This window comes from Gymnodraco acuticeps, unplaced genomic scaffold, assembly GCF_902827175.1.
Source record: "Gymnodraco acuticeps unplaced genomic scaffold, fGymAcu1.1, whole genome shotgun sequence".
NCBI classification, from domain to species: Eukaryota; Metazoa; Chordata; class Actinopteri; order Perciformes; family Bathydraconidae; genus Gymnodraco; species Gymnodraco acuticeps.
Genome location: NW_022989766.1, coordinates 290171 through 317272, shown reverse-complemented (window position 1 = coordinate 317272; position 27102 = coordinate 290171). Strand labels below are relative to the sequence as shown.

Below are 27102 nucleotides of genomic sequence, written 5' to 3'. Positions count from 1 at the left end.
AAGATTTCAGTCTTGCTCAATTTGTATTTCACAGCTTTAAAGTGTAACAGATACATTTAATTGTATTAATTTCTATGGTTTGAAATAGTGACATTGTCGATGTTCTGGTGACTAAAGCTACTGTAGCAAAAGCATTAACTTTATAATGATGGTATACACCATCTGTGGTTATGTTATTGTAATAATACTCACGAGGTAACGTCACCAAGATGTGTGCCGTTTTGAAAATTGCTTTTAGGACGGAATCAAGAAGTTGAGTTTAAGTTAAGGCTAAACACACAAAAGTGCTAGTTTTCAGCTACACACACACACACACACACACACACACACACACACACACACACACACACACACACACACACACACACACACACACACACACACCACACACACACACACACACACCACACCACACACACACACACACACACACACACACACACACACACACCCACACACACACACACACACACACACACACACACACACGGCTAACGGGAGCAATTTGGGGTTACGTATCTTCTGCAACTTCAAGTGTCGTTTATTGCCTTTGCATTCGTATCACTCAGGATCAGTTGTGTACTCAAGTACACATTTGAGGTTCTTCTACAATACTTTCACTTTTTACTCCACTGCTTTTTCTGTTATAACTCTGTAGTATTGCTACTGAAGTATAATATCTGAGCTCTATCAGGACAGACTCTGGATCAGAGCGGCGGTCAGACAACAAATAAGTAATTCTAATCCAATAAAATATATATGACTCTGCAATTAACCATTTTGCATTAATGTATTTTTGTTACTTTAAGTCTTTTTTTTTATCTAATACCTTTTTTTCAAGGTTTTGAATGCAGGACCTTAACTCTGTTGTATTGCTACTCCGGTCGAATATCTGAGGGTTTGGAGATCTACATTAGCAGTGGATAATGTGAAATGAACCCCACTTTTACCCAGAGAAACATTGAAATGTAACAAATCAGTAATTATAATCCAATAAAATGTAATGTACTTTTTGGTATTCTTCGAAGCTAATACCTGTTTTCTAAGGTTTTGAATACAGGGCTGTATTGCTACTCCAGTATAATATCTGAGGACTAACAGGACAGACTCTGGATCAGCGCGGCGGTCACACAGAGCCCCAGCAGCAGAGATGTTGATGTTTTGACCCCCGCTCTGCTCTCCAGCTGCAGTGTGTAGTCAGCCAGCACTCGGGTGTACCCCCTCTCCTCCGACACACACCTGTACCTGCCCTCCTGCTCCGGACTCATCCTGGGGATCAGCAGGAGGCCCGGAGAATCCTCCAGGCTCCAGGAGGTGTTTCTCTCCAGGTTGATCCAGGTGTATCTGGCCTGATGAGATGAAACTGGGCACTGCAGGAAGTATTTGGAGTTCAGAGGGAGCTTGATGCTCTTCGTCACATCGTCTCTTGCAGGTAGATATTTACTCACTGAGAAGAGAACACATACAATCATTTAAAACATATCATCTTATACTCCGATTGCCTTTTACACCGTTACATTGTATTTTTAGTCTTGTATGTGTTTAACAGAGACATATGTTAAGGATTTACATTTCTGGAGGGCAAAGGAAGTGTAAAAGGGGGGTTTTAAATGGCTAAGGACGAGGGGGTTTAATGGTGGGACGGGTGGCGCAGTGGTCTGTGCATCTGATCATCAGATCAAGGGGGGTGCTGGGGAACTCCAGTTCGAAACCCGCTCCTGCCGCCACTGCGTCAGGCCGTTGTGTCCTTGGGCAAGACACTTCACCCGGATTTGCTCCTGTGGGTAATGTCCACAGTACATGTATGATACTAATGTGTACTTGTAAAAGCGCCTCAATGACTTTGAGGCGTGAAGATGGACGGTGTGGCGCAGTGCGCTGTGCAATGATCATCAGATCAAGGGGTGAAACCCGCCGCTGCTGCGTCTGTAAAGCCGTTGTGTCCTTGGGCAAGACACTTCACCTGAACTTGCTCCTGTGGGTATTGTCCACAGTACATGACCATTGCATGTATGATATGTGTAATGTGTATTTGTAAAGCGCTTTGAGCATCTGGAAAAGCGCTATAATAAATGTAAGGAATTATTATTATTATTATTATTATTATAACGTTAGCTTAGCCAAGCTCCATTCAGAAAACACGCATTTTAAAAAGGTGTTTCACCTGCCGTCTGTCTGCAGACTTGTCAAAGCATTAATTCATGGTTTTTACTAACCGGTATCAGTATGTTGTTACTTCGGCATCATTTTGAAACGTGTATTACAATTAAATCACGGTCAAATATGTTCATCTTGTTGTAGTTGTAGCCCCCTTGCCAGCGATTCTCTCTCTAGTTTAGCATACTCAGCCCGACTCAGCCTGGTTGTTGGCCCGGAAAGAACCTCGATTTTATGGGGCCAGGAAAACTGTGAAATAGTACCCAATAGTGGAAACCCAACCAAAAACGGGCGGGGCACACAACGGCACACAACGGTACGTCCACACAGCAGCTTTTCAAAAATCTTGAAAATCTTGGAGCTGGGCGTGTCTGAAAGCTTGGGGATTTTTTGCGAGCAACGCGACCAACAACCAATCACATGAATCTCCCGCCCCCGACATACAAAGCAAAAAACCCCGGGGATTTTATGCGAGCAATATATATATATATATAAAAACTCCCCAAACAGGCGAAAACCTACCAGTTTCACCCACTGTCTCTGCCACCTCCCTCCTTGCCTGGTTCCTCCGGTTTGTATCCCGTTAATAGTTCTGGTCGTAAAGAACCGGGTGATTTGCTACCGTAATTTCTCGTTTGGAATATGAGGAAATTAACTGCGGTCTGGTTCTCCCTGCTTACACGCGGTTTGATTGGCTAGCGCTTCTACTGTCAGATTTGCATAAACGGGATTTGATTGGCTGACGCTTCCAGCTCAGCTTCAAAAGTTGAACATTGCTCAACTTTTGAATCCTGAAAATCCTGGAAATCTTCGCTTCGCTCCCCCACAATGCAGTTCGGCGAGAGGCGAAGTGACGTCATCCCCATTCAAAGTCAATGGGCAGAGAAGCGTTGGAAGATTTGTTTAAAGCTGCTGTGTGGACGTACCGTTACGGCCCCTACACACGGCGGCGTGCGTTGCCGCTTGGCGGTGGGCGTGTCTTGAGCTTGGGGAGTTTACGCGAGCAACGCAACCAACAACCAATCACATGAATCTCTCCTGTCAATTGCATAAAAGGTTTTACATGTCACACTTTATATGATGAACATTTATGACATTAATGCCTATGGTGCTATTTTACGCAACATTCCATGCTGGCTAAATACTGTCTATGCCTGCTAGCTGTCCATTCAAACGAAGTACACTGGATATAAACTCCCCAAACAGGCGAAAACCTACCAGTTTCCCCCACTGTCTCTGCCACCTCCCTCCATGCCTCCTCCGGTTTGTATCCCGGTAGGTGAACAGGGACTGATCATAAAGCACTGGGTGATTCCCTACCGCTACGATTATTTTGTCCTCCATTTTTTGGCATATGAGGAAATGAACTGCGGTCTGGCTCTCCCAGCATACACGCGGTTTGATTGGCTAGCGCTTGTACTGGCAGATTTGCATAAACGGGATTTGATTGGCTGACGCCTCCGTCGAGGCGGCAAAAGTAGAACATTGCTCGACTTTTGCAGCGAGCACCGCGAGAGAAGCTACACTTTGCTCCCACAATGCAGTTCGGCGAATCGTGACGTCACCCCATTCAAATTGAATGGGCAGAAGCGTTGAAGCGGCAACACACGCCACCATGTGTAGGGGCCGTTAAAGCGAGCTCTGCGCTGTAGTGGAAATGCGCCATTAGTATCAGCCACACAAACTGTCAAGTTTCCTCTGATTTTGGTGCAGCTTCTCCACTTGAGAAGGGACCCGAGGCATCTACTGGACTTTGATGAACAGGATTCCACTCCAATGACACAGATTTTCTTTTTAGACTCTTTATTTAGCAGTTCACTGAAGTCTCTTTGCTGACTGGGTCATTTTATTCAGATGAAAAACCGGCTGCCTGTCCTGACTTTGTAGAAATGCCTCCCGTCGACACGCTTCAGTCTCCCAGACTACGCACACAGCAACTATTTAAATCCTTCTCCAGGATGCAGCACTGGGCTCTGTGATTAGGGTGATCACACCCAGCTTGCCAGAGGAGGCAGGACTGCCTGCGATCATTTCACACCTGTTGTCTATCCCTATTAATTGGTGATTTGTATTTAAACGAAACAAATGTGTCGCTCTAATGATTTAACTTCTGATTAAAATTAGCCTATTTTGTTATTGGTATGTGTCAATATCTATTATTTTTCGACTACTTGTCATCTGTTTTTTATGTTATATGTATTAAAGCCTTAGGCTCTGTTTGACTTTACACAAACACAGCAACATTTAATAAGCCTGAAAGACGTGATGCAGCGGCAGAAGAGAACAACTGTAAATCTACTTTCATTTCTAATTTAGAGACAAGCTGCAGAGAGAAATTAGGCTAAAGTATGTATAAGAGTAGTATGAGTATCTTTAGAAGAAATACTAGGCGAGCTTAAATTAATTGGGTTTGAGCATCATACTATTCATTTGGTGATACATATGCATGTGTTGAGAGAAGGTGATTGATTTTCTCTCAGTGTCTAAAATTAAAATATAGTATTTATGCAGGCACACACACACACACACACACGTCAAATTGTATGATATTATAGGAGCACACACACCTCTCCGAAACACACATTTGACTGCCTTCCTGCACCCACTAAGCTTATCAGGCAGGGACATATGTAAAGCTCTGTATACTTTGACTAAAGGCAGTTATTACATGCGCAAAGCATTTGCATATTACTGTATGATCCTTTCTACAGAAAGATCTATGTTATCCTAATACAGGCCTACTGTGTTCCTGTGCGTGATGACAGAGTCAAGGCAGAGCTGCAGATGTGTGTTATATTCACATCCGAGTGCACAGACTTGTCTCGGAGACTCCTTACAAATATAGAACTTGCCAGAAGGCAGGGACAAAAGTAAAGGAAATAGTATTGGTTAGTCGGCCTACACTACAGCCTTAATGCCAGGATATCAAATGAAAAAAGAGTCAAAAGTTTCCTCCTTTGTTTTGTAGAAATACATGCAGACTATCCACTGATGTAAAGTTGCAGAAAACCACTTTTTGCAGAGTGGTAGATAACAGATCAAACCCGCTCTCATTCCTGTGTGTTAAATATAAATCCAGTAGCCTTTTAGCTTAGCGACTAGCAGTTTCCATCCTTTTCCAGGAACCTGGCTTTATCCAATGTTCACACAAGAGTTCTACATCCTGACACATCCTCCATCTACACTGTCTCAACTGAAAGAGGACCAGAAACACAATAAAAATATGATAACATGTGGAGACTTTGGATATTTATCTCCCACTCTTTTACTTTTTACAGACCAGACATGTCGTTGATGTCAATGTTTAACTACCACTTTTTCTGAAGAATGCATATATATGTTAAATACATGGTTTATACATGTAATTACTGGGGTTCCATTTCTTCTGATTACCTAATTTGGGCGTGTTAGGGAAATAATTGTCGTAGACTCCTAGATATGACGTGCATGACCAACCCTGACGTCTGTTATCTCCTTTAAGGAGATCGGCTGCTTCAGCCATAATGTTGTTGTTCCCATTCTATGACCGGGTAACTCTAGGTCACAGATGGTTTATTGTTGTGGGTACACTGGGACGCTTCCTTCTCTGTGTTTGTGGACTCCAAGGTGTGAAATCTTCGAGGCCATAAGTGTCAGACGCAAGTAACTCAGTGTTCCCAACTGTTTAGGCTATCTCCTCAAACATGTTGATTACTCTCTGCGAAACCAGTTAAATGGGCTAACGAGAGAAAGGCGCTCCAGAATTGACGTGGCAACTCTACCGTGAAGTCAGAACCTCTGGCTCTTGCACTTGTGATGTGAATTCTCCGGCCGAAGCTCCAAATAAACCATCAGTGTTTGACATCAGAGCTCCTGCTCTTCCCGTGTCTCCTTCCTGAGTCGGTGACTCCCACTGCATTGCTACACAGAAGTTTCCCTTACAGGGCGTGCACATTTGCACAACCTACCTCTTTTGGATTTGGAAAGGTTGGCATGTATGGACTTTCACAACTATGCGACACTAATGTAGTTTTGATAAAGCTATAAATAACTTCCTAAATTAAATAAGACTTCCCGATATTCATAACGAACCTGTTTGACCATGTGTTGTGTGACTTTAATTAACCACTTTATTACACGTCAAGCTGACATTGCAGTCACATGTTAGCACACGTGTTTTTATCTGTGTCCTCATTTCCCATCACAGCAACTTCTTGTTTTTCAGTACAACATTTACATTTCTCTGCTGACACACCTATTGATTTAAAACCAGATTGCAGTGCAAATATCTCCGTACCTGTTTGAGAGTGCTGAAACGTCCCTGGAGACACACAGATGTTGTGATCTGCTCGGCTCACGTCCTGAAGCATGTCTCTGTGAGGGAAAAAGGATGGCTTATTAAAAATAAATGAATGCAGAGTATTTTACTAGATAGTACACAACCTGGTTACAATGGATTTGAGCTATTAACACAATTTGAACAGCCCTAATATCATACAAGACTTTACTGGCAACAATACACCTTCAAAAATATAAAAGCACCAATCAGAAGAGGTTATAGAAAATATAGAAGAGCTCTGAACCCGTTTCTCTTTCGATCCAGTACAGATTCCCTCTCTGTCTGTGTCTGTGTATTCTCTTGTTCCGAATAACCCAGCCAAATATTTGTTCTTGTTTTGTATCTATATCTACGCCGGGATCCGGAGTCGAGGCTGATCCTCTTGCTGTAGTCCTGTGTCTTGGATCCTCTATCCTGAGTTCTGGATTAAGTCGTGGACTTCGGGTCGTGGCTGAACCTGTCTCTGCGGTCCTGCCTTGGGTCTCGTCATGTTGCTTCCCTGATGGCTTCCACAGGATTGTAGCTGACATCCTTGTGGATTCATCTTGGCTGGTGTTAAATTACAGGCTGTTTTTAACATTATTCAGACTCAGCTTGCTGAACTTAAGCTTATTTTAAATGTTGATAAAACCAAGGTAATGCTATTTTCAAAAGCTAAAAAGACACCAGAGCCTGTTTTGGATATTGTTATGCAAGGACAAGTACTTCAAGTGGTTACCAGTTATAAATACCTGGGTATCTGGCTTGATGATTGTCTTACTTTTAAACTTCATGTCAATAACCTGCTTAAAAAGCTGAGGGTTAGACTAGGTTTCTTTTACAGGAATAAGTCCTGTTTCTCTTTTGAAGCCAGGAAAAGGCTAGTCACTGTGACCTTTTGACCTGTGCTGGATTATGGTGATTTGTTGTATATGAATGCACCTGCCCATTGCCTGAACAAGTTAGATGCCGCCTATCACAGCGCACTGAGATTTGTCACAAATTGTAAAGCACTTACTCATCACTGTACCCTGTATGCCATCACTTACTGTAAAGAGGCTCAGTCATTGGTACACGTTTATTTATAAAGCTTTGTTGGGTAAACTCCCGTATTATATCTGCTCTCTGATCACACAGAGAGTTGCAAGCAGCTATTGTCTGAGATCGCATGATGTAGTATTGTTAGATGTGCCAAGAGCAAGGACTGTCTTAGGTAAGACAGCTTTTATGTGCGCAGCTCCACTTGCTTGGAACAATCTACAGCAAGAATTGAAACTGAGCAATCTCATTCCTCTGCATGTTTTTAAAGCTAGGCTAAATGAAATGCTCGTTGATACTATGGCCACTTGTAAATGTCTAACTATGTAAATGTATCCTGTAAATATAATGTATGATGTCCTTTATTGTTTTATGTTTCATGTGGAACCTATATGCTGCAGGTCTCCCTTGAAAAAGAGATGTATGATCTCAATGGGACCAATCTGGTTAAATAAAGGTTTGAAATGAAAATGAAAATCTTCTTATTACAGACACATGCATTTCCTAACATTCGGTCTATATGCTGTAAAATGTATTATCTCTTCGATTTACACACGGCATCTATTGCACGACTGTCCGTCCTGGGAGAGGGATCCCTCCTCTGTTGCTCTCCCTGAGGTTTCTCCCATGTTCCCTTTAAACTGTGGGTTTTCTCTGGAAGTGTTTCCTTGTACGATGTGAGGGTCTAAGGACAGAGGGTCTAAGGACAGAGGGTCTAATGACAGAGGGTCTGAGGACAGAGGGTCTAAGGACAGAGGGTGTCATTTTTCTCATACTGATATTCTGAACAATCTGTGCTGTTGTATTTGCTGTAAAGTGTCTCTACTGTAGGCTATTTTTATTATATGTACAGCACTTTGGCTCGACCAAAAATCGTTTATAAATGTGCTATATAAATAAAACTTGATTTGATTTGATTTGAGATTACTGCGTGCTTTTATTACCTGTAGAATTGATTTCTGTGTTGTTCTACTTTCTGGTCTAACCTAAAAAGAATATTGCTTAATTTCAACTCCTCATCAGTTTATAAGAAATCAGGTAACAGTGGTCTTCTCTTGCATCAACTTCTGCAAAGTAGGTGGGGGGGCTTAAAGGGGTCTTTTTGCAGTGCAACACTATAGATGCAGTTAGACACTTCTACTCAGAGCGGGTTCACACTACTCCTAACCGAGCTTCCATTCTCCGTCAGACTTCCTACAAGTGGGCAAACGTTCACTATCATTTCAAACACTATCATTTCGGCACATGGAGAAAGTATGTTTATGAAACTTGTTGTTGAACTGCTCAAAGTCATGAACCACATCACAGGAAGCAGATGTGTGGAAATATGAGTATGTGAGGGTTTGATGGGTGTGTGTGGTGTAGTATCAAAGTTTAAACACACATGCACAAGGGTTACTGAGAAATCTAATGTGATGCTTTTGCATTAACAAGAACTCCTTTTGGCAAAAAAAGTCTGGTTTACAGATAAGGTTCATGTGAAGTCTGTTATCATGTTGCTGCATATGTTAAAGTAAGAATGTAAAAATAATATCACTTAGTTTAGAGGTTATGTTAATTTCCAGGTGTATATCAGTATGTAGTGTCTCTACTTTAAAGAGTCCTCTCCTGCTGATGTTCAGGTGTATATCAGTATGTAGTGTCTCTACTTTAAAGAGTCCTCTCCTGCTGATGTTCAGGTGTATATCAGTATGTAGTGTCTCTACTTTAAAGAGTCCTCTCCTGCTGATGTTCAGGTGTATATCAGTATGTAGTGTCTCTACTTTAAAGAGTCCTCTCCTGCTGATGTTCAGGTGTATATCAGTATGTTGTGTCTCTACTTTAAAGAGTCCTCTCCTGCTGATGTTCAGGTGTATATCAGTATGTAGTGTCTCTATTTTAAAGAGTCCTCTCCTGCTGATGTTCAGGTGTATATCAGTATGTAGTGTCTCTACTTTAAAGAGTCCTCTCCTGCTGATGTTCAGGTGTATATCAGTATGTAGTGTCTCTACTTTAAAGAGTCCTCTCCTGCTGATGTTCAGGTGTATATCAGTATGTAGTGTCTCTACTTTAAAGAGTCCTCTCCTGCTGATGTTCAGGTGTATATCAGTATGTAGTGTCTCTACTTTAAAGAGTCCTCTCCTGCTGATGTTCAGGTGTATATCAGTATGTTGTGTCTCTACTTTAAAGAGTCCTCTCCTGCTGATGTTCAGGTGTATATCAGTATGTAGTGTCTCTATTTTAAAGAGTCCTCTCCTGCTGATGTTCAGGTGTATATCAGTATGTAGTGTCTCTACTCTTCTATGTCCCTTATACGTGTTATATTAAAAGTTATCAGAACGGCGTTTTCTTGTTTGGACGCAATCCTTTTATCATTTCACATGATCAGATGGTTGATATGCAAAATGTGTACAACCTCAAGAGATGAGTTCACTTCTATTTCCTGATAGATATAAAGTTCTGCAAAAAAAATTCCATTACATATTTTATTTATTGATAACATTTACTCCCCGTCAAAACTAGGTACTTTTTTGTGAAAGAAAAATTCCAACGTTACGGGTTTTGAGTGTCTGTTCAGAACAATAACACCATGTGACGCTGAGCTCTGCTGATTAGCTGCAATGTGTGTAAGGCTTTACTAAAACACACTACACCTTCTAATTAACATTGGTTCTGGTAAAACATCCTGTGTTGAACCAGTTTGGTTGCAGAATTGACCCAGTAGTGTTAAGAGACCTCAGAAATGAAAATGATGGCAGTACGTAAGAAACCACATAAATGCAATGTCTTTTTGAGTAGAAATAATATAGCATCATTTGAACTGTCATTTACTGATTGGTGACAATGGCCTAAAAAGACTCTTTAATATCATCTTGCTTGGACCATTTAAAATATACACAATTCTCTTTTTACTAGAGTGGAAGGTCGAGTTATGACTAGTTTAACCATCATGAACAACTTTACTCTGATCAGAGGTGCTCATTATGGGAAGTGATGACGCAAAGGTGGGTGCAGTCAGTTATTGCACTCTGGATGAACCTGTTGCACCATCACTGCTTCTGGTAAGGATATACCTTTTGTTTGTTTATCTGTAAGCAGGATTGTCGAAAAAACTACTTCTCCGACATTCCTGAGGCTTTGTTTCAGGTGAATTATGGACTTAGAAACATTCCAGTACATTTTGGAGCGCTTCGTCAATTATAGCGGATACACACCTTACGTTTTACTATTGTTAAAAACCAGAAAAAGAACTGCCTACCGCAGTGTGTGTGTGTGTGTGTGTGTGTGTGTGTGTGTGTGTGTGTGTGTGTGTGTGTGTGTGTGTGTGTGTGTGTGTGTGTGTGTGTGTGTGTGTGTGTGTGTGTGTGTGTGTGTGTGTGTGTGTGTGTGTGTGTGTGTGTGTGTGTGTGACAACACCTCCACTTTTAGGGTTGATGTAGACCAGGGTTGCCCAACCTTTTTTGAACCGAGAGCTACTTTTAAAGTTGCCGGTCTGCCAAGATCTACCAGTCCAAATAGAGAGGCGTAGCCATTACTGACAGCCTACTACCAGGTAAATACACACTTCTACTTGTATAAAACTGACCTTTGTACGATGAATACTTCATAAAATACTGCAGATCCTTTATTTTACCTCTTTCTAATCCAAGTACAAATACAAGTATTTAACTTAAGTTGCACAACAGTGTTGTTGATACAGAGTTGGAGTTTATTCACAAAAGTATAAATTAGGCTTACTACTAATAATAATAATGTAATAAGCTACAGAGGAATCTGCTGCCAAAGTGCAATAAAAAAGACAACATTAATAGAATCAAACCCTTTTTTGATGCATTTTAGTAGAATATAAACATAAATGCCTTTAAAATAGGATGCAAGCAACACTAGTTTCTTAACCTGAATTGATAATAGACTATAATCAATTTAAGTTTGCATTCTTATACCATTGTGTACAATAATTATAATGAATAAGTTCAAACAAACTAAAACTTACAGCTGATTTATAACGGTATCTAACTTGAGTTTTTATTATATCAAAAACCTGTTGAAATGCTACTGTTTTTTACTGTCCCCCAAAAGCGCGTCGGCAGCCTCCATGAATGCTTCTTTCACAACTTCGCCGTCTTTGAAAGACTTCATGTGTTTCGCAAGAACGTGACTGACACGTTAAGATGCTCTGGTAGCAGCCTTGCTCTTGTTGTTGGGCCTGGTGGAAATGGACTGCTGTGCATTTAGCTGTCCTCTCAGGCCCCTCCCCTTTTGGAGCGTAGGGCAGAATTAGGAGGGATTTCCGTCTCGTAGCGTTTGTGCACTGTTTTGAAATGCCGCTTCTAAATTACCCTTCTTCGATAAAGCAACGCTCGCATTGCAGATGAGACAGATGGACTTTGAATTGGAATAAATACAAAAATAATCATCCTCCCACTCGGAGTGAAAATTATATATTTTGGGCTTTTTTGCTTCTGCCACTGCCACTGCCCACCAGCCACGCCCCAACACATGGGATCACGCCGGCCAATCACAAAGCTGTGATGCGTTCAAGTGCATTATTCTGGCACAGGAAGATTATGTTATAGGACATTAACGATAAAACTGAATATTGTTGTTCTATTTTTAGACACATCTCGCGATCGACTGGTTGGGCACCCCTGACGTAGACCCACCCAAACGTCGCCCGGAGGCAGTGGTCGTGTTAACCGAATATTTTCAGTCTATGACGGAAAAATCTGAAAGCAGTCCGTAATTTTGACAGATTAGAACAAACTCGGAACAGCGCAAAAGTTTCCCCGCAGCAAGGCTCCGGCGTTATGCCGTGTTATGCATGCCCTCCAAAAAGGAAATGATAGTGTTTCCAAACCGTAATGATCACTGAAATGTCTGGGACTTTTTGCTTTACGCTGTGTGCGCTCCTGTGAGGTGCATGCATATCTCAGCGGGCATGGATAACACCGGCGCAACGGTTCACGAGCGTGCTCTCGCTAGCTGCAGTTTGGTTGCTAGGTTACTAGCTAGCTGTTCACTGATAAGGGGCCGGGGGGATGCAAAGTTAGTGATTACTGGTTCCATGTTGATTTAATTCAATATAATTTGTTGGGGGGAACTGAAAGGCTCTTACCGTACTGGTTACTTTGCAGCCCGGACATTTTCCCCAAAACAGAGTTAGACGTGATCGCAACACAGAGGTACCTTTCAAATCCCATCATATTTAAGACCTTTCTAAAAATGTTTATCATATTTAAGACTTTTTACGGCCTTAAATTCTGATGATCAAATGTAAGACTTTTTAAGACCCTGCGGGAACCCTGTATGATGTCATAACAATGTTTTGGCTTGTGTAACCATTAGCCAATCACCAACCAAGGTAACCACCCCCCCCCCCCCACCTTATCACCTGAATCTCCTCTAGAGCACCATTGAGTTCTTTTTAACCAAATCTCTCTCAGAGGGGCGTGGGGAGGGGCTCCTTATTTTCATCTAAAGTAACAGACAGAGAATCAGCACTTTGGAAACAGGGCTGAAACAGAGGGGATTATGGGTAATGCTGCAATGATCCGTTTGGTGTTTCAGCCAATCAGAGACAGGCTCTGTATATATCTGAGACCTGTGATGTATTGATGAAACACAGTATAATAGGAGACCTTTAAACGTCCATAGGTGTATAACGATGGGGGTCTTACTGAGTGTGGGGGGTGCAGTGGGAGCCGTTCCAGCCGCAGTAGGGGTCTCTGGAGAGGACACAATCCCCACATCTGTCTCCGTACTGGGCACAGTTTCCCACATCCAGCTGCACCAGTTCAGTCCTGGAGGTCAAATACAGCTTCATCTATAAAACACACAGTACAGGGGGAGGGGGGGACGGGGGGTTATTGTAACAAAGAAGAAGACAAAGTCATTAGAAAGTGTCCGGACTGAAAGAGGTATTAAGAAGCAATAACAGTGTAAAAATACTTTCAATTTTTTTTTTTTAAAGCCCTGCATTCATAACGTACTTTAGTAAAAGTGCATTGGGTATTAGCATCAAAATACCAGAAGTAAAAAGGTATTAATGATGCAGAATTGGCCATATCTAATCTAATAATATTATTTCTATCTTATTGGGTATTAAGATAAAGACAAGGCGTATTTTTTTTTCTTCTTTAGCTTTTATATTATATTCACATGTTCAACCATTTATTCCTCTTTGTGTTGACCTCGGAAATGATTGGGGTTTAAAGAGTAATACAGGAAATACAAAAATAGTACCCAATAAGCAAATAGTCTCTGCTAGATCACATTTAACAATGACATGTGACTCATTCAAGTAATAATTGATGTAAAGAAATCCGTTATAATAAAGACTTGTATTGCATATCCATTGCTTATCCAGGAAAATGTAAAAATAAAACAACTTTTCATTTCACCTGATTTGACCTCTATATTATGTTATCCTTTTTGTGACTCACTATAACCATTCCCACTTTGTTTCTTATCAAGTTACTCACAGTGGGGGGGTGGAGGAGGAAGGTGAGGACGTGGTGTCTGTGGTGGAAAGGTTGATACTCAGCGATGATGAAGGTCTCAGTTTCCTTCTGCACCACCTTATGAATGTCTCCCTTATCTGTTAGAAAAACAGAAACGATGATTAAATATCCAAACATGTGAAACACACCCATAAAAGACAAACCACCCACTCCTGTTTACCCACATCCCGATGACTCCTCCATTGAAACCCATGCAGTGGTCGGAGGAAATGTGTACCAGTAAGAGAGAGAACAGCTGCAGGATATGATGGTTTACTCTGAATTGGCCAATAGAGGATGAGTAATAGAGCCTCAGCCATCTCTTTCATCTACCTATTTGCTCTCAGGGTATTCATTTGACACCAAACCAGATCGTCCAAACCCTGCAAATGAATCCTAGGTGGCAAGACGCCATCGCACCGTTAGTAAGAAATCATGTTACCCCAGAGATGTGTCATGTTTAGGGCTCTTAAAGTCACAACAGCGCTTTCAAAAAGGTGAGATTGTGGGACAAAAAGCACCTAACCTTGACTCTCAAAAGAGATAAGGTCACAACAATTTACAGTTTGGGTCCCTATCGGTGTCCAAAAGATGTAAGAGATGGCAGAAAAGGTTGTCAGATTGTGATTTCAAACCTCCTTTTCTCTCTGTTATCCAACTTTAAAGGACGAGACACTTAAGAAAAGGAATCTAACTTAGTTTTAGACTCCACATTGGCTACCGGTTACCTTGACGTAAAAGATCAAATCATTCCCAGCGTTAGGATTACGATCTAAATGTGTTTTGAGATTTCTATTACCATTTATTTCATCTATCTATATTCTCTCAGCGTATTCATTCGACGCCTGATCCACTAAACCAGATCAACCAAAAGCTGCAAACACTATCAATTAATCCACGTGAACTTAGGTCTCTGTAAGTGTGCCTGGGGGGTCGGCAATTATGACCTGAGGCCAATGCCGGATTAACCATATGGGCAACCTGGGCAAGTGCCCAGGGGCCCTTGAGCAAAGAGGGTCCTCAGTTTTTTTTTTTCTTTTTCGGGCACAACCTCACTCATCATACATTGTTTTAAATTACATTCACTCTTCACCATAAATAACACAGCTTTTCTATAGGGTCAAATTAATATATTTTCTAAACCGTCTCTGTAGGTCTCACTATGTATGCGCTCAACTTTATTACTATGCGGCGGAATTCAGATATCTGGCCGAATCACAGCCGCACCCTCACTCATTTTTGACAGAAAGGGCAAAAGGCTAGACCTACTTTGGTTGAATTATGTCGCTGCGTCCCTGCGTCCCTGCTTTTGACAAATAGGTGTGCGATTTGACATGCCAGATTGACTGAAAATTCTAAATATTGGTCATGTTGGTAGGATTGGGTAGGCGTGGTGTTACTTGTTGGTACGTGGGTTGGGGGGGCCCATGAGCGCTCAGTGCCCAGGGGCCCCTGGAGGTACTAATCCGGCCTTGCCTGAGGCCTACTGTACTGTGTTAACCTACTTAACGGGAAGAAAGTAAGGATGAGTCTTTCTTTATTATGTATACTGCAGGCATGTCTTTACCTCCTGTGTTATTGTTTTGAATGTAAGTCTCACATGTCTTCATCTTGTTTTTCAGGAGTAAAACAAGGCCAAAGTCAATGATTCACATATTATGTTATTTAAGGAAGTGCAATAGAAACTGCTCATGAGATTCCCCGTGTTGCTCTCATCACATCTTGTGCGAAATAACAATAAAACTCCAACACACATAACACGAACGACCTCTCTTACGGGATCCAGTGGCATCTGAAAGAGTTTATTTTACAGACGTTTCATCCAAAGCCCTGCAGGTCTTTCTGAAAGTCCCTGCATCTGGAGAGGCAGGATATCCAATCTGTTGTTTGGGTATTAAATGTACTCCTTGTACATCTCTTCCTGGTTCAACTACAGGTTATCAGTCTCTAAACTGAGTCTTGTTCAGTCTTGTTCTGACTCTAGTTATAGTAATTCGTCTTTGTAACAGCTGCCAAGTCTTCTTGTTAGTTGAAATGTAAAACAAAGGTTGTTTAAATGCTTTTTTCTTCCAGTATAGCAGCTATTTTAGGAACAACCGGTGTGTATTGTCATGTGTACTCGGTCATTCTGTTGCTGCTTTAACGCCTGCATTTCCCTACGAGGATCAATAAAAGTCCATCCGGCATCCTGTCTCGCTTTGGAATAATTAACCTATGTGGTAAAAGGGAGAGTAAATACATTTAAGGAAATAGGGGACACTTTTCCTGGAGAGTGATCTAGTGGAAATTGATCAATGTCAAACACTGATCAAGAATAAGGAATAATACTAACGCTGCCTAAAATAATAACTATCTTTAATATAGAAATGATTCATGCTTTTATACTTGTCTTTTTAATTGTTGTACATATTAAGATATATTATCTATTTTACTATGGTGTGTGTGTGTGTGTGTGTGTGTGTGTGTGTGTGTGTGTGTGTGTGTGTGTGTGTGTGTGTGTGTGTGTGTGTGTGTGTGTGTGTGTGTTAGGGCTGCACGATTTGGGGAATAAATGGAATTGCGATTTTTCTGACAGTTATTGCGATTCGATTTGCGATATTTGTTTTTAAGCGACCCAACGGAAGTTTATTGTAAAATGCGGCCATAACTCCGGCTAGGAAGGTCGTATCAACGTGCTCCCGTCTCTAGCACCCCCGCAGCCCGAGCTACGAGTGAAAGTACATGAAACTTCCGTTGGGTTGCTTTAAAGTCAAGCTTCAGTTTCAGATTCACCCCGTGATAGAAACATGTGATGGAGCATTACTAACCTGACTCAGATGTTTCACCAAACCATCTACAGTAGGAAAGCTCCATTGGAAGCCATTTGGAAAGGGCAGGCACTTTCAAAAATACTTGGCAGGTGATTGGATCAATCTGTCTATCACCTTCTATCATGGGCCACTTCTGATTGGTTAACAATGGCTGGTACATGTGGAGCACAGCACTTCTGATTGGTTAACAATGGCTGGTACATGTGGAGCACAGCACTTCTGATTGGTTAACAATGGCTGGTACATGTGGAGCACAGCACTTCTGATTGGTTAACAATGGCTGGTACATGTGGAGCACAGCACTTCTGATTGGTTAACAATGGCTGGTACAGGTGGAGCACAGCACTTCTGATTGGTTAACAATGGCTGGTACATGTGGAGCACAGCACTTCTGATTGGTTAACAATGGCTGGTCGTGGGGAGCACAGCACTTCTGATTGGTGTGGATGACTGACACACAAGAAGAAAAAAGAAAAAATCGCAGGCTTTGATTTGATAATCGCATCATTTCAAATCGCGATTTCGATTTAAAATCGATTAATCGTTCAGCCCTAATATGTGTATTAGTTATTTATTTTTATATATATTATTTCAAGTTTTTTTGCTTATTCTCATTCCTTTACTTTATTTGGTCCTATTTCATTTCAATCTGAGAGTTCTCCCTGAATGTGACTGTATGTTTTTCCGATGTTTAAAATACAATACATGTAACAAATTAAAATAAAGGCCCATCTTATGTTATCTTAGATGTACATTACTCACGTAGAGAGAGGTAGAGCACGGTGTGTTTATCGCTCCTGTTGTTCTGAGAGTCGTCAACGTAGATGTGTGTGTAGTTGTGATGATTAAAGAGAATCGGACCGGAGTTATTGACGGGCCAAACCCATTCCTCCATCTCCGAGTTCTCCTTGATCTTGCTCAGGACGTCCATGTGAATCGCGCTGCTGTCCTGGACACACTGAAGGGGAAATATGATGTTACGGCACATGTTTAATGACGGTTCACCTACTGTTGGTATGCCTCGCTAGCTTTCTGATGCAAAATGTGGCCGTTTTTTAAGTAAAGTAGGATTTTGTTTCTAGATTTCAGAAGAAGACAAAAACTGCCTCTTCAATTGTAGTGATTAATAACCGAAGATTTAAAAGTCCTGATTGTTTCTTTAAATGCTGGAGATTCAGTTACACAGTGTCACCGTCATATTGTCTAATGGGTAAATGTTTTCGTTGACTTCTAAATAAAAACCCTTTTAAAATTGTACCTTAGATATTTTACAATTAATTGAATGGCTACAAACAAATTAGGCTCAAATTAAATGCATACAGTTCATTAACACCAAGGATGAGATGATGTTAGTGCATTGCTGTTTGATGCAGCCACTGTAAGAAGTGGGTGATTTCTACACATAGTGGTTTTAAAATAACAACAAAAAGAGAACAATGATTATGCATTTTTTTAAATGTAAAGTTATTTTTAACATATGCATGGTTCTGATTTGAAAAGATAAAAAGTCAAAATGATCCAAGAAGTGCAGACATAGAATTATCATGTTCTTTACTCATAAATAAATCTTCTACTTTGTGTCTGTATTCATGCACATAGTTTGAAAGCTTGCAGCTATAATGATACCGGGAACTATTTCTTAAAGTTATTATTTCAGTTGTTGTTGACACATACCGCTCTGGACCTGCCGGGTTGAGGGACTTTGCCTTTAAATGTGGACGTTGTGAAGATGCGTTCAATGTCTTTTATGGTGTAGACACACACCGCACTCATCCCCCTGCAGACACACACACACACACACACACACTCATCAGCTGATTCACACACACACATCTGCAGCAACAGGGAACTGTGGGAGGTCAGTTAAAAGTTGTGAGACAGATGAGCATACAGAAACCAAGATTAGGAAAAAGGAACTAACCAAGAAACTCTTTTGTGCATATGTCAGTAAAACGTTGATCTCATGGACCACCATGAGATCAAAATGTTACTGACATCAATCCACAGAAAGAAGTTCACACCAGTGTGGTTGTTTACTTTTGGTTAAATGAGCTGACATAAGCAATGACTCTGCAGTTTTAATAAAATACACCACAGCAAAGTCATGCTCTCACCACTGTGGCTGACTTTAATCTGATGATGCTGGACGTGTAGTCATGAGTCAAATGGGGATTATATTTCAGGAAAAAACACATTTGGTTAGGATCATGCAAGGTGACTCGAGTCCATATAAACTGTTCTTAGTATTTCATTTTATATTCTATTTGTATTGAATCTTACTCTGCTTTACATGAATATATTTTACCTATTTCTGCATTTTACTATACAATATCCTTTCTTATGACACGGCTTATTTGAATACGCGATTCTGATTGGTCAATTTAAACATTCCAGAGGTTGTTAATTTTCATTAACAGACTGTTGCTAAGCAGAACAGACTTTGTGCAGTCATATCAATCCGCAGAAAGAAGTCCTGTATACTAAACGTCGTCTTTGGACACCAAACATTACTTTTCCTCCATCAGAAAAACACCAGGGAATTATTTTTGAAAATTCGCTTTTATATTAATTGGAGAGCAGGAAACGTTGGATTCATGATGGCTAAACTGTCCTCAGTAAAGAAAAGAAAAAGCGGGTGAAGAGAAGGAAAGAGGTTAGAGGACAGAGAGCTGGACGACGGATAAATCAACAGAAGAAGACAGACAGGAAGTAAACACTAACAGGACTGGGCTCTGGCAGCATTTAAAGACTGGTTAATGCTAAAGAAAATGTTAACAGAAAACATCGATCAGTGCTGCCGTCATTTAAAGTTACGTTGCTGTAGCCGCAAAGTCATGCTGGCTTTTCACCTCTCAGAATTGTGGCCGACTTAAATCTGATGATTGTGGAAATGTAGTCATGAGTCAAATATGGATTGTATGTCAGGAAAAAACACATTTGGTTCGAATCATGCAAAGGTTAACTAAGTATATACACTTGCTTTGTTTTATCTTACCCCATTTTACATGTATATCGTTGACATATATCCAGGGCTGCACATAACTGGTGCGCAGGTGCGCATGCGCACCTCCGCCAAAAAAAGAGCACCGGGTCATTTGAAACAAAGCGCATTTGCGTACCAACATTGAGAGGGAGAGAGAGAAGAGAAAATAGAGAGATGAGAGAGAGAGAAAGATATTTGCGAGTTGCATATGAACCATGATATGAACTCAGGGCCGGCCCGTAGCACTGGCTAGATGTTCGCCTAGGGCGCCAGATCTGGGGAGTCGCTGCGCTGGCAGTTCTGGGAGGGAAAACAACATTTTGACCGTTGGGGCTCATCCTAATTTTCGGCCTTGATGTAACAATATGCACAATTAAGTAAATGTAACACCCTTTTCACCCCGGTTCCACCTTTCATTTGCCCTGTACGATGAAGTGATGAAAATGGGGGATGTTGGCTTATCTGGCGCCCGCAGCTCACAGACAAAATGCGAGGGAGGGTGGTACCAGCGCTGTTGTTATTATAATCTGGTGCCATGCTAGCTGCTCTAACGGAGCTAAGAAGAAGATGTTTCTACAATAATGTGGAGGGAGAGTCCTCTCCAGTCAGACTGAGAGGCTGATAAGTTAACTACAGCTCAGTGAGGTCAAGGACTCTTGAGTGTTTAGATAGTTCACTTTAGTCTAAGTTCAAACGGTTTGGTCACAATTTATGTAAACACATATTTCCAAGGCACTCCTTTGTAATTATTGGGATAAACAGGTTTGAAATCATTCCAATGTATACTATAGGACAGTAACCAAAAATATCCTTTAAAACTGGAGAGATAAAAAAAAAATGCATAAATAAATGTTAAGGTAAAATAAGATATGAATGAACAACACAAATAAAATAAGTTACATTAATTTGTTATTGGCTATGGTAGGTTATTGGTTATGTTCACATACTTATTTGATTACATCCACTTGTCTAAGATGACAACAGAGACTTTCAACCCAAACCCAGCTGTTGACTTGTGGATGCAAGCAGCTAATCACAGACTCAACCAGAGAGGAAGTAGTAGGCCTACATCATCAGCTACCATGTCTGACAGGAAGACAGTGAGGAGAACAGTCAGGAGGGTAGTGATGACAGCTTGTAGGATTACTGGTCGTGCTAATGTTGTCTTGTGTTCACCTCTGCATGTGTGTTCTGTGTTCACCTCTGCATGTGTGTTCAGTGCCGTGTGTCTGGCAAATAAAGTCAAGACCCCCTCAAAAGTTACGGTTTATTTCATTTTAAGGATGAGCACCAAGCAACATCTCCAGGTGCTCCTTTGAGAACCAGGGCAAAAAAGTGATGTGCACCCCTGCATATATGGTGTATTTTCGACCTTTCCGATCCAGACGAGATCTCTCTCTCCCGTCTGTGTGCGAGGGGGCGGGGCAGTTAACACACGCAGCTGCTACATGCAGCAACACACGGAGGAGATGGCGAAGAGAAGCGCTCCAAGGTGTGGTTAAATGTTACCCGTCTTGAGGTGGACAATGCTCCTTGCCAAGAGTGTTTAGCATGTGAGGGCGGTAACACGAGCAATTTGTCTAAACATTTATCAAAAGTGCTCCACATCCAGACGGAGGAATGCACCGGGTTCGACCGTCTTTCTAGTAGCTCTGTAGCCCCATCCACGAGTAACGTTTCCACGTCAGGTGTTATGTATGCTAGCAGCAACACACGCAGTTAACTACATGATACAAACATGGGTTAATGATTAGAGGTAACTGAGTTACTCTTTATTTTGTTAAAGTTTCAGCTATTCTGTTCACAGTTCTGTCATCAGATTATTTAATACGATTTGTTAAAACATTGTTGTTTCTTTTGATGTGAAATATTATTTATTTGATTTAAATAAAAAGCAATGTTAATTTGATTCACAATTTGTTAATTTAATAATATATGTATTTTTGAATCAAGTGTTCATCTGTATTGTCTTCATTGTTAGTTTCCACATGCCTAAAACAACCTCAAGCTAAATCTAAAAGTTGATGGCTAAATAAGAGCGTTTGAGAAATTGTGCAAGGCGTACAGTAATAGTCCGAATAGTCGATTAATCGTTTCATTAATCGATAGATTAATCGATTATCAAATTAGTCGTTTGTTGCAGCCCTATTGTAGTTATCCCATGTATAAATAAAACGTGTTATTCAGCAACCATTGCAATTTGAGATTATATTTTTGGTTGGTAGACCTCGGTGAGCTGGTCATTTCAAAAGTAGCTCACCAGCCAAAAAAGTGTGGGCACCCCTGACTTAGAGGAACAGCAGAAGAAGACAGACAGGAAGGAAACACTATCAGGAACAAGGCTATGGGCTCTGGTTTGTGTTTAAAAACTGGTTAATGGTAAAGAAAATGTGAACAGCCGTTGGTGTGAACCATTTTTTCTTAGCGTAAGCAATACGATCGACTTAAAATCAACTAAATCCTTTAAAAATGAATATAGAGACAAGGTAAACTTAACTAATGTGCATTTAAAAAAGAGGAATAGTTTTGGCGAAATCTAAAAGGTACCATGGGGTCAGATTAGAATGTTCCAAAGGGGCGTTCGTTTAGCATGAAATAAATAAAGGACAAGTTAAAAAAGAAAGTAGAAAGGACGTGAGGTCATAGAAAACTATTTCTGCTAAAAAGTGAGCAATGATTGAGAGTCAGAGCTGAACATTTCAGATGTGTGTTTCTCACACTGCTCTGTAACTTAAATTCATGTTCCTTTGATATTCATGTTTTATCATCTTTGCTTTTAAATTAGTGTTTTTAAATGCCATTTGATCAAATGTTTCTTACCGTCTTTCATTTTTGTAAAGCACTTTGAATTGCCTTGTGTTGAAAGGTGCGATATAAATAAACTTGCCTTGCCTTATCCCTCACTTGAATGCATGATAACGGGTTCCTACCATTCATTTCTGAAGAGTGCATAGACTCTGGTGTCCTCCCACTGCTCTTTCTCCACAGTAGCTACATCCACCAGCTCAGAGAAATGCCTTCGGCTCTCAGGCTCTCCGCAGAACAGCCGAGCGTTCATCTGGGACGTCCAACTGAACTGCAGAAAGTTCTTCGGACCGCCACGATCTCCCTGGAAGAAAATGCATTGATTACTCGATCAAAATTCACATGCAATGAATAATTTGGAGCATATATAATGAATTAGGGCTGCACGATATATACTGTCGTGGCAATATTCACATCGCATTTTCAAATGTTAAAAAAAAATGTACGACGTGCGATATTAAGTAGGCAAATGAACTCAAAGACGTCATGTTACAATTCTTTTGCTGCTTGCTACAAAAGGAAAACTCGCGCGGCTCTCATGTCAGGGTTTCTTGAGTGAGTGACCGCAAACCACCATCAAATCAAATCATCAAATCAAATCTCTAAAGCAAACGGACCCGGTGATGAAAGATCAAAACACTGAATAAAGTAGTATCATGTGTTTCTCCAGGGCAGTTCGGCGCTGCTAACCGAGCTAGCTCAGCTTGTTGCTCTGATAACTTAAGATCCAGACGTCCGTGACTGAAATCCTTCATCCGGTTAAATATAGTTAGAAAAATACCAATTGTAACGCATTAAAGTTCAAGAAAGGATGGTTTGTGAGAAAAAAATAAACGGTCTTTTCTTCAATTCCTGTATTTTTTCATATCGCAGAGGAAGAAAATATCGCAATGTCAGTTTTTTCCAATATCGTGCAGCCCTATAATGAATATAATAATAAACGTTATTTGTATAGCACCTTTCATGCACAAAGCAGCCCAAAGTGCTTAACAGAACAAGAAGAAAACATAATATTAAAATAGTTTGACTGGAAAAAAAGATCTGAACAGGTTATTTCAAGGGGGCAGAAGTAACACAAATGTCCTCTGACTGACCAGAGGGGTTTTTTTGTATTGCAATTCTAGCGTACTGTATACATTTAGGAGAAAATCCTTCACCGAATTCAGTTTGTACAGGACATTTTTAAACATGACACAGTAAGAGAGAGGGTATATTTTGAGGTAAGTAGTTTCACAGGAAACTAGGTCTTTACAAGTTATTTTTAAAAAGATTGAAAAAAATCAACATCCTCTTCACGACCACTGATCTCACTTTATGGCTTCAATTTCAACCCAAGCTATTTTGTGCACATATCTGCTTCTAAAAGAGTGTTTCTATTCTTGAAATCTAGCTTCAAACATTACAAATTAAATATGCAATCCTTATTATTTAGTCCTGCAGGTCTTACCATGCACACTCGGGTCACAAAGGGGATCCACATATTACTGTACAGGTCTGGATCTTTGTTTTTCTCCTTATAGAAGCCGAACACTTTGCCCTGAAAGGGGTCATCTCTCCGTCTGCTGGGCACCAAACCCACATAGTGCTGCTCTGAAGACGGAAAGTCAATATGAGTCTAATAATCTGGGTTAACATCATTTAATTAACCCAACATCTCGAGGCATTTACCTCTATCGTGCATCGTGGGTCCAACTCTGTTCCACCCAAACCTGTGGATGCCAACATCACCTTTAGATCCAGAGTATGTGACGTAGAGGTTACTGTCTGCTGATTCTGCAAACACACAAGGTGTTATTTTTAGAAAGATATCACAACACCATCGAGGGGCTTTTGGTTTGCATCAGATGCCCTTTTTAAATGACATGTCTCTCCTGTATGAAAAACTGCTTTCTGATAAGCAAGACTTGTTTAGAAGATTGAATAGGAGTGTGAAGACAGAGGGAGTGTAGAGTCAATATTAAAAAGTATCATCGTGATGTTTGTTTTCCTTGTATCGTGTCTTAATATTTGTCCTCGTATCGTATCGTTATCAGTGGTGAAATAAGTGTTAAGATAACATGGTGTCCGAGGAGTGGAGACCTTTTCATTGCACCCTCTACAATAAAAACTATTGGAGGATAAACAATGGGTGTGCAAAGGTCGAACTTTCATTGAACACATCTTATACATTACACAGTGGGTGGAAGTGTTGCACCACTTCGGCACAGACAGATATTTCTCAACAAATATTGCATTAATTGTTTCACGTTCACCGTTTTCCTCCAGTGCCAACATCGACTTTACATTTTGCTTTTTTGTTTAATATCTCAAGTACATTTGGATGCATTTTCTCGAGATTTGGTAAACATACTATCTGTCCTCTGACAAAAAGGGAATGTAGAGTGAATATTAAAAAGGATAATCGTGATGCTATGTGATGTTTGTTTTCCATGTATCGTTAATATTTGTACTCATATCATATCGCATCTTATATCTGTATCAGTGGTGAAAGAAGAATTAAGATATTTAAGTATTACTTAAAAGAAGCATTATCCCAGTGTGGATTTACTTGAAAGACATGCATTCAATATCGAACTTAACTAGAAGTACCAAATATGCATAAATAAACTAAATACAGTTTAGGAAATCAGAAAGCAGACACTTTGTGTACGGAAACTCACCCACGAGAGCGGCTGGTTCTCCTTCCTTTATGATGAAACCCTGGATACTCTTTTTTATGTTCTGGATCTTTGCAGAGGACATGCACCTGGGGGTCTTCTCTGATAAGTCCTACAGGAAAACAGACAGAAAACATTGTGCGAAACAGATGTTATTTAGAGATTTAGTATACCAAATGAACACAAGCTGGTGCATCTCACAGGTAAAGAAAAGCAGAAGTTAATTTACTTTTTCGTGAGACAAACACAGAAGAAGAAGTGACACATGAGAAGTGAAGCTCTCCCAGCGATGGCCGCCTGAAGCTGAATCTTTCACACAATGCATGTTTATTGTTTAATGTGCTTAACGACTGACTGTGTGACATATTAAATCAACCAGCTTTAGTGTATTGAATGAGATAAATCACACTACAAATATCTGTGTTATCAGAGAGTCAACAACAACATATGCTGATGTTCAGGTGTATATCAGTATGTAGTGTCTCTACTTTAAAGAGTCCTCTCCTGCTGATGTTCAGGTGTATATCAGTATGTAGTGTCTCTACTTTAAAGAGTCCTCTCCTGCTGATGTTCAGGTGTATATCAGTATGTCGTGTCTCTACTTTAAAGAGTCCTCTCCTGCTGATGTTCAGGTGTATATCAGTATGTAGTGTCTCTACTTTAAAGAGTCCTCTCCTGCTGATGTTCAGGTGTATATCAGTATGTAGTGTCTCTACTTTAAAAGAGTCCTCTCCTGCTGATGTTCAGGTGTATATCAGTATGTAGTGTCTCTACTTTAAAGAGTCCTCTCCTGCTGATGTTCAGGTGTATATCAGTATGTAGTGTCTCTACTTTAAAGAGTCCTCTCCTGCTGATGTTCAGGTGTATATCAGAATGTGGTGTCTCTACTTTAAAGAGTCCTCTCCTGCTGATGTTCAGGTGTATATCAGTATGTAGTGTCTCTACTTGAAAGAGTCCTCTCCTGCTGATGTTCAGGTGTATATCAGTATGTAGTGTCTCTACTTTAAAGAGTCCTCTCCTGCTGATGTTCAGGTGTATATCAGTATGTAGTGTCTCTACTTTAAAAAGTCCTCTCCTGCTGATGTTCAGGTGTATATCAGTATGTAGTGTCTCTACTTTAAAGAGTCCTCTCCTGCTGATGTTCAGGTGTATATCAGTATGTAGTGTCTCTACTTTAAAGAGTCCTCTCCTGCTGATGTTCAGGTGTATATCAGTATGTAGTGTCTCTACTTTAAAGAGTCCTCTCCTGCTGATGTTCAGGTGTATATCAGTATGTAGTGTCTCTACTTTAAAGAGTCCTCTCCTGCTGATGTTCAGGTGTATATCAGAATGTGGTGTCTCTACTTTAAAGAGTCCTCTCCTGCTGATGTTCAGGTGTATATCAGTATGTAGTGTCTCTACTTTAAAGAGTCCTCTCCTGCTGATGTTCAGGTGTATATCAGTATGTAGTGTCTCTACTTTAAAGAGTCCTCTCCTGCTGATGTTCAGGTGTATATCAGTATGTAGTGTCTCTACTTTAAAGAGTCCTCTCCTGCTGATGTTCAGGTGTATATCAGTATGTAGTGTCTCTACTTTAAAGAGTCCTCTCCTGCTGATGCTCAGGTGTATATCAGTATGTAGTGTCTCTACTTTAAAGAGTTCTCTCCTGCTGATGTTCAGGTGTATATCAGTATGTAGTGTCTCTACTTTAAAGAGTCCTCTCCTGCTGATGTTCAGGTGTATATCAGTATGTAGTGTCTCTACTTTAAAGAGTCCTCTCCTGCTGATGTTCAGGTGTATATCAGTATTTAGTGTCTCTACTTTAAAGAGTCCTCTCCTGCTGATGTTCAGGTGTATATCAGTATGTAGTGTCTCTACTTTAAAGAGTCCTCTCCTG

General features: G+C 40.6%; 1 protein-coding gene across 1 annotated transcript in view; it reads right to left on the bottom strand.

Moving 5' to 3' along the window:
* Positions 1 to 390: 390 nt before the first annotated feature.
* The window catches only part of LOC117546289 (semaphorin-7A-like), a 29165-nt gene continuing 2453 nt past the window's right edge, over positions 391 to 27102 (bottom strand). Inside the window, exons 5-14 of the mRNA XM_034216474.1 lie at positions 25230 to 25338; positions 24238 to 24342; positions 24017 to 24159; positions 22695 to 22873; positions 18456 to 18558; positions 17544 to 17739; positions 13954 to 14069; positions 13150 to 13295; positions 6434 to 6510; positions 391 to 1447 (exon numbers count right to left, since the gene is read on the bottom strand). Coding sequence (XP_034072365.1) covers positions 1095 to 1447; positions 6434 to 6510; positions 13150 to 13295; positions 13954 to 14069; positions 17544 to 17739; positions 18456 to 18558; positions 22695 to 22873; positions 24017 to 24159; positions 24238 to 24342; positions 25230 to 25338 — 1527 coding nt within the window. The 3' untranslated portion in view covers positions 391 to 1094. The remainder of the gene's footprint in view (positions 1448 to 6433; positions 6511 to 13149; positions 13296 to 13953; positions 14070 to 17543; positions 17740 to 18455; positions 18559 to 22694; positions 22874 to 24016; positions 24160 to 24237; positions 24343 to 25229; positions 25339 to 27102) is intronic.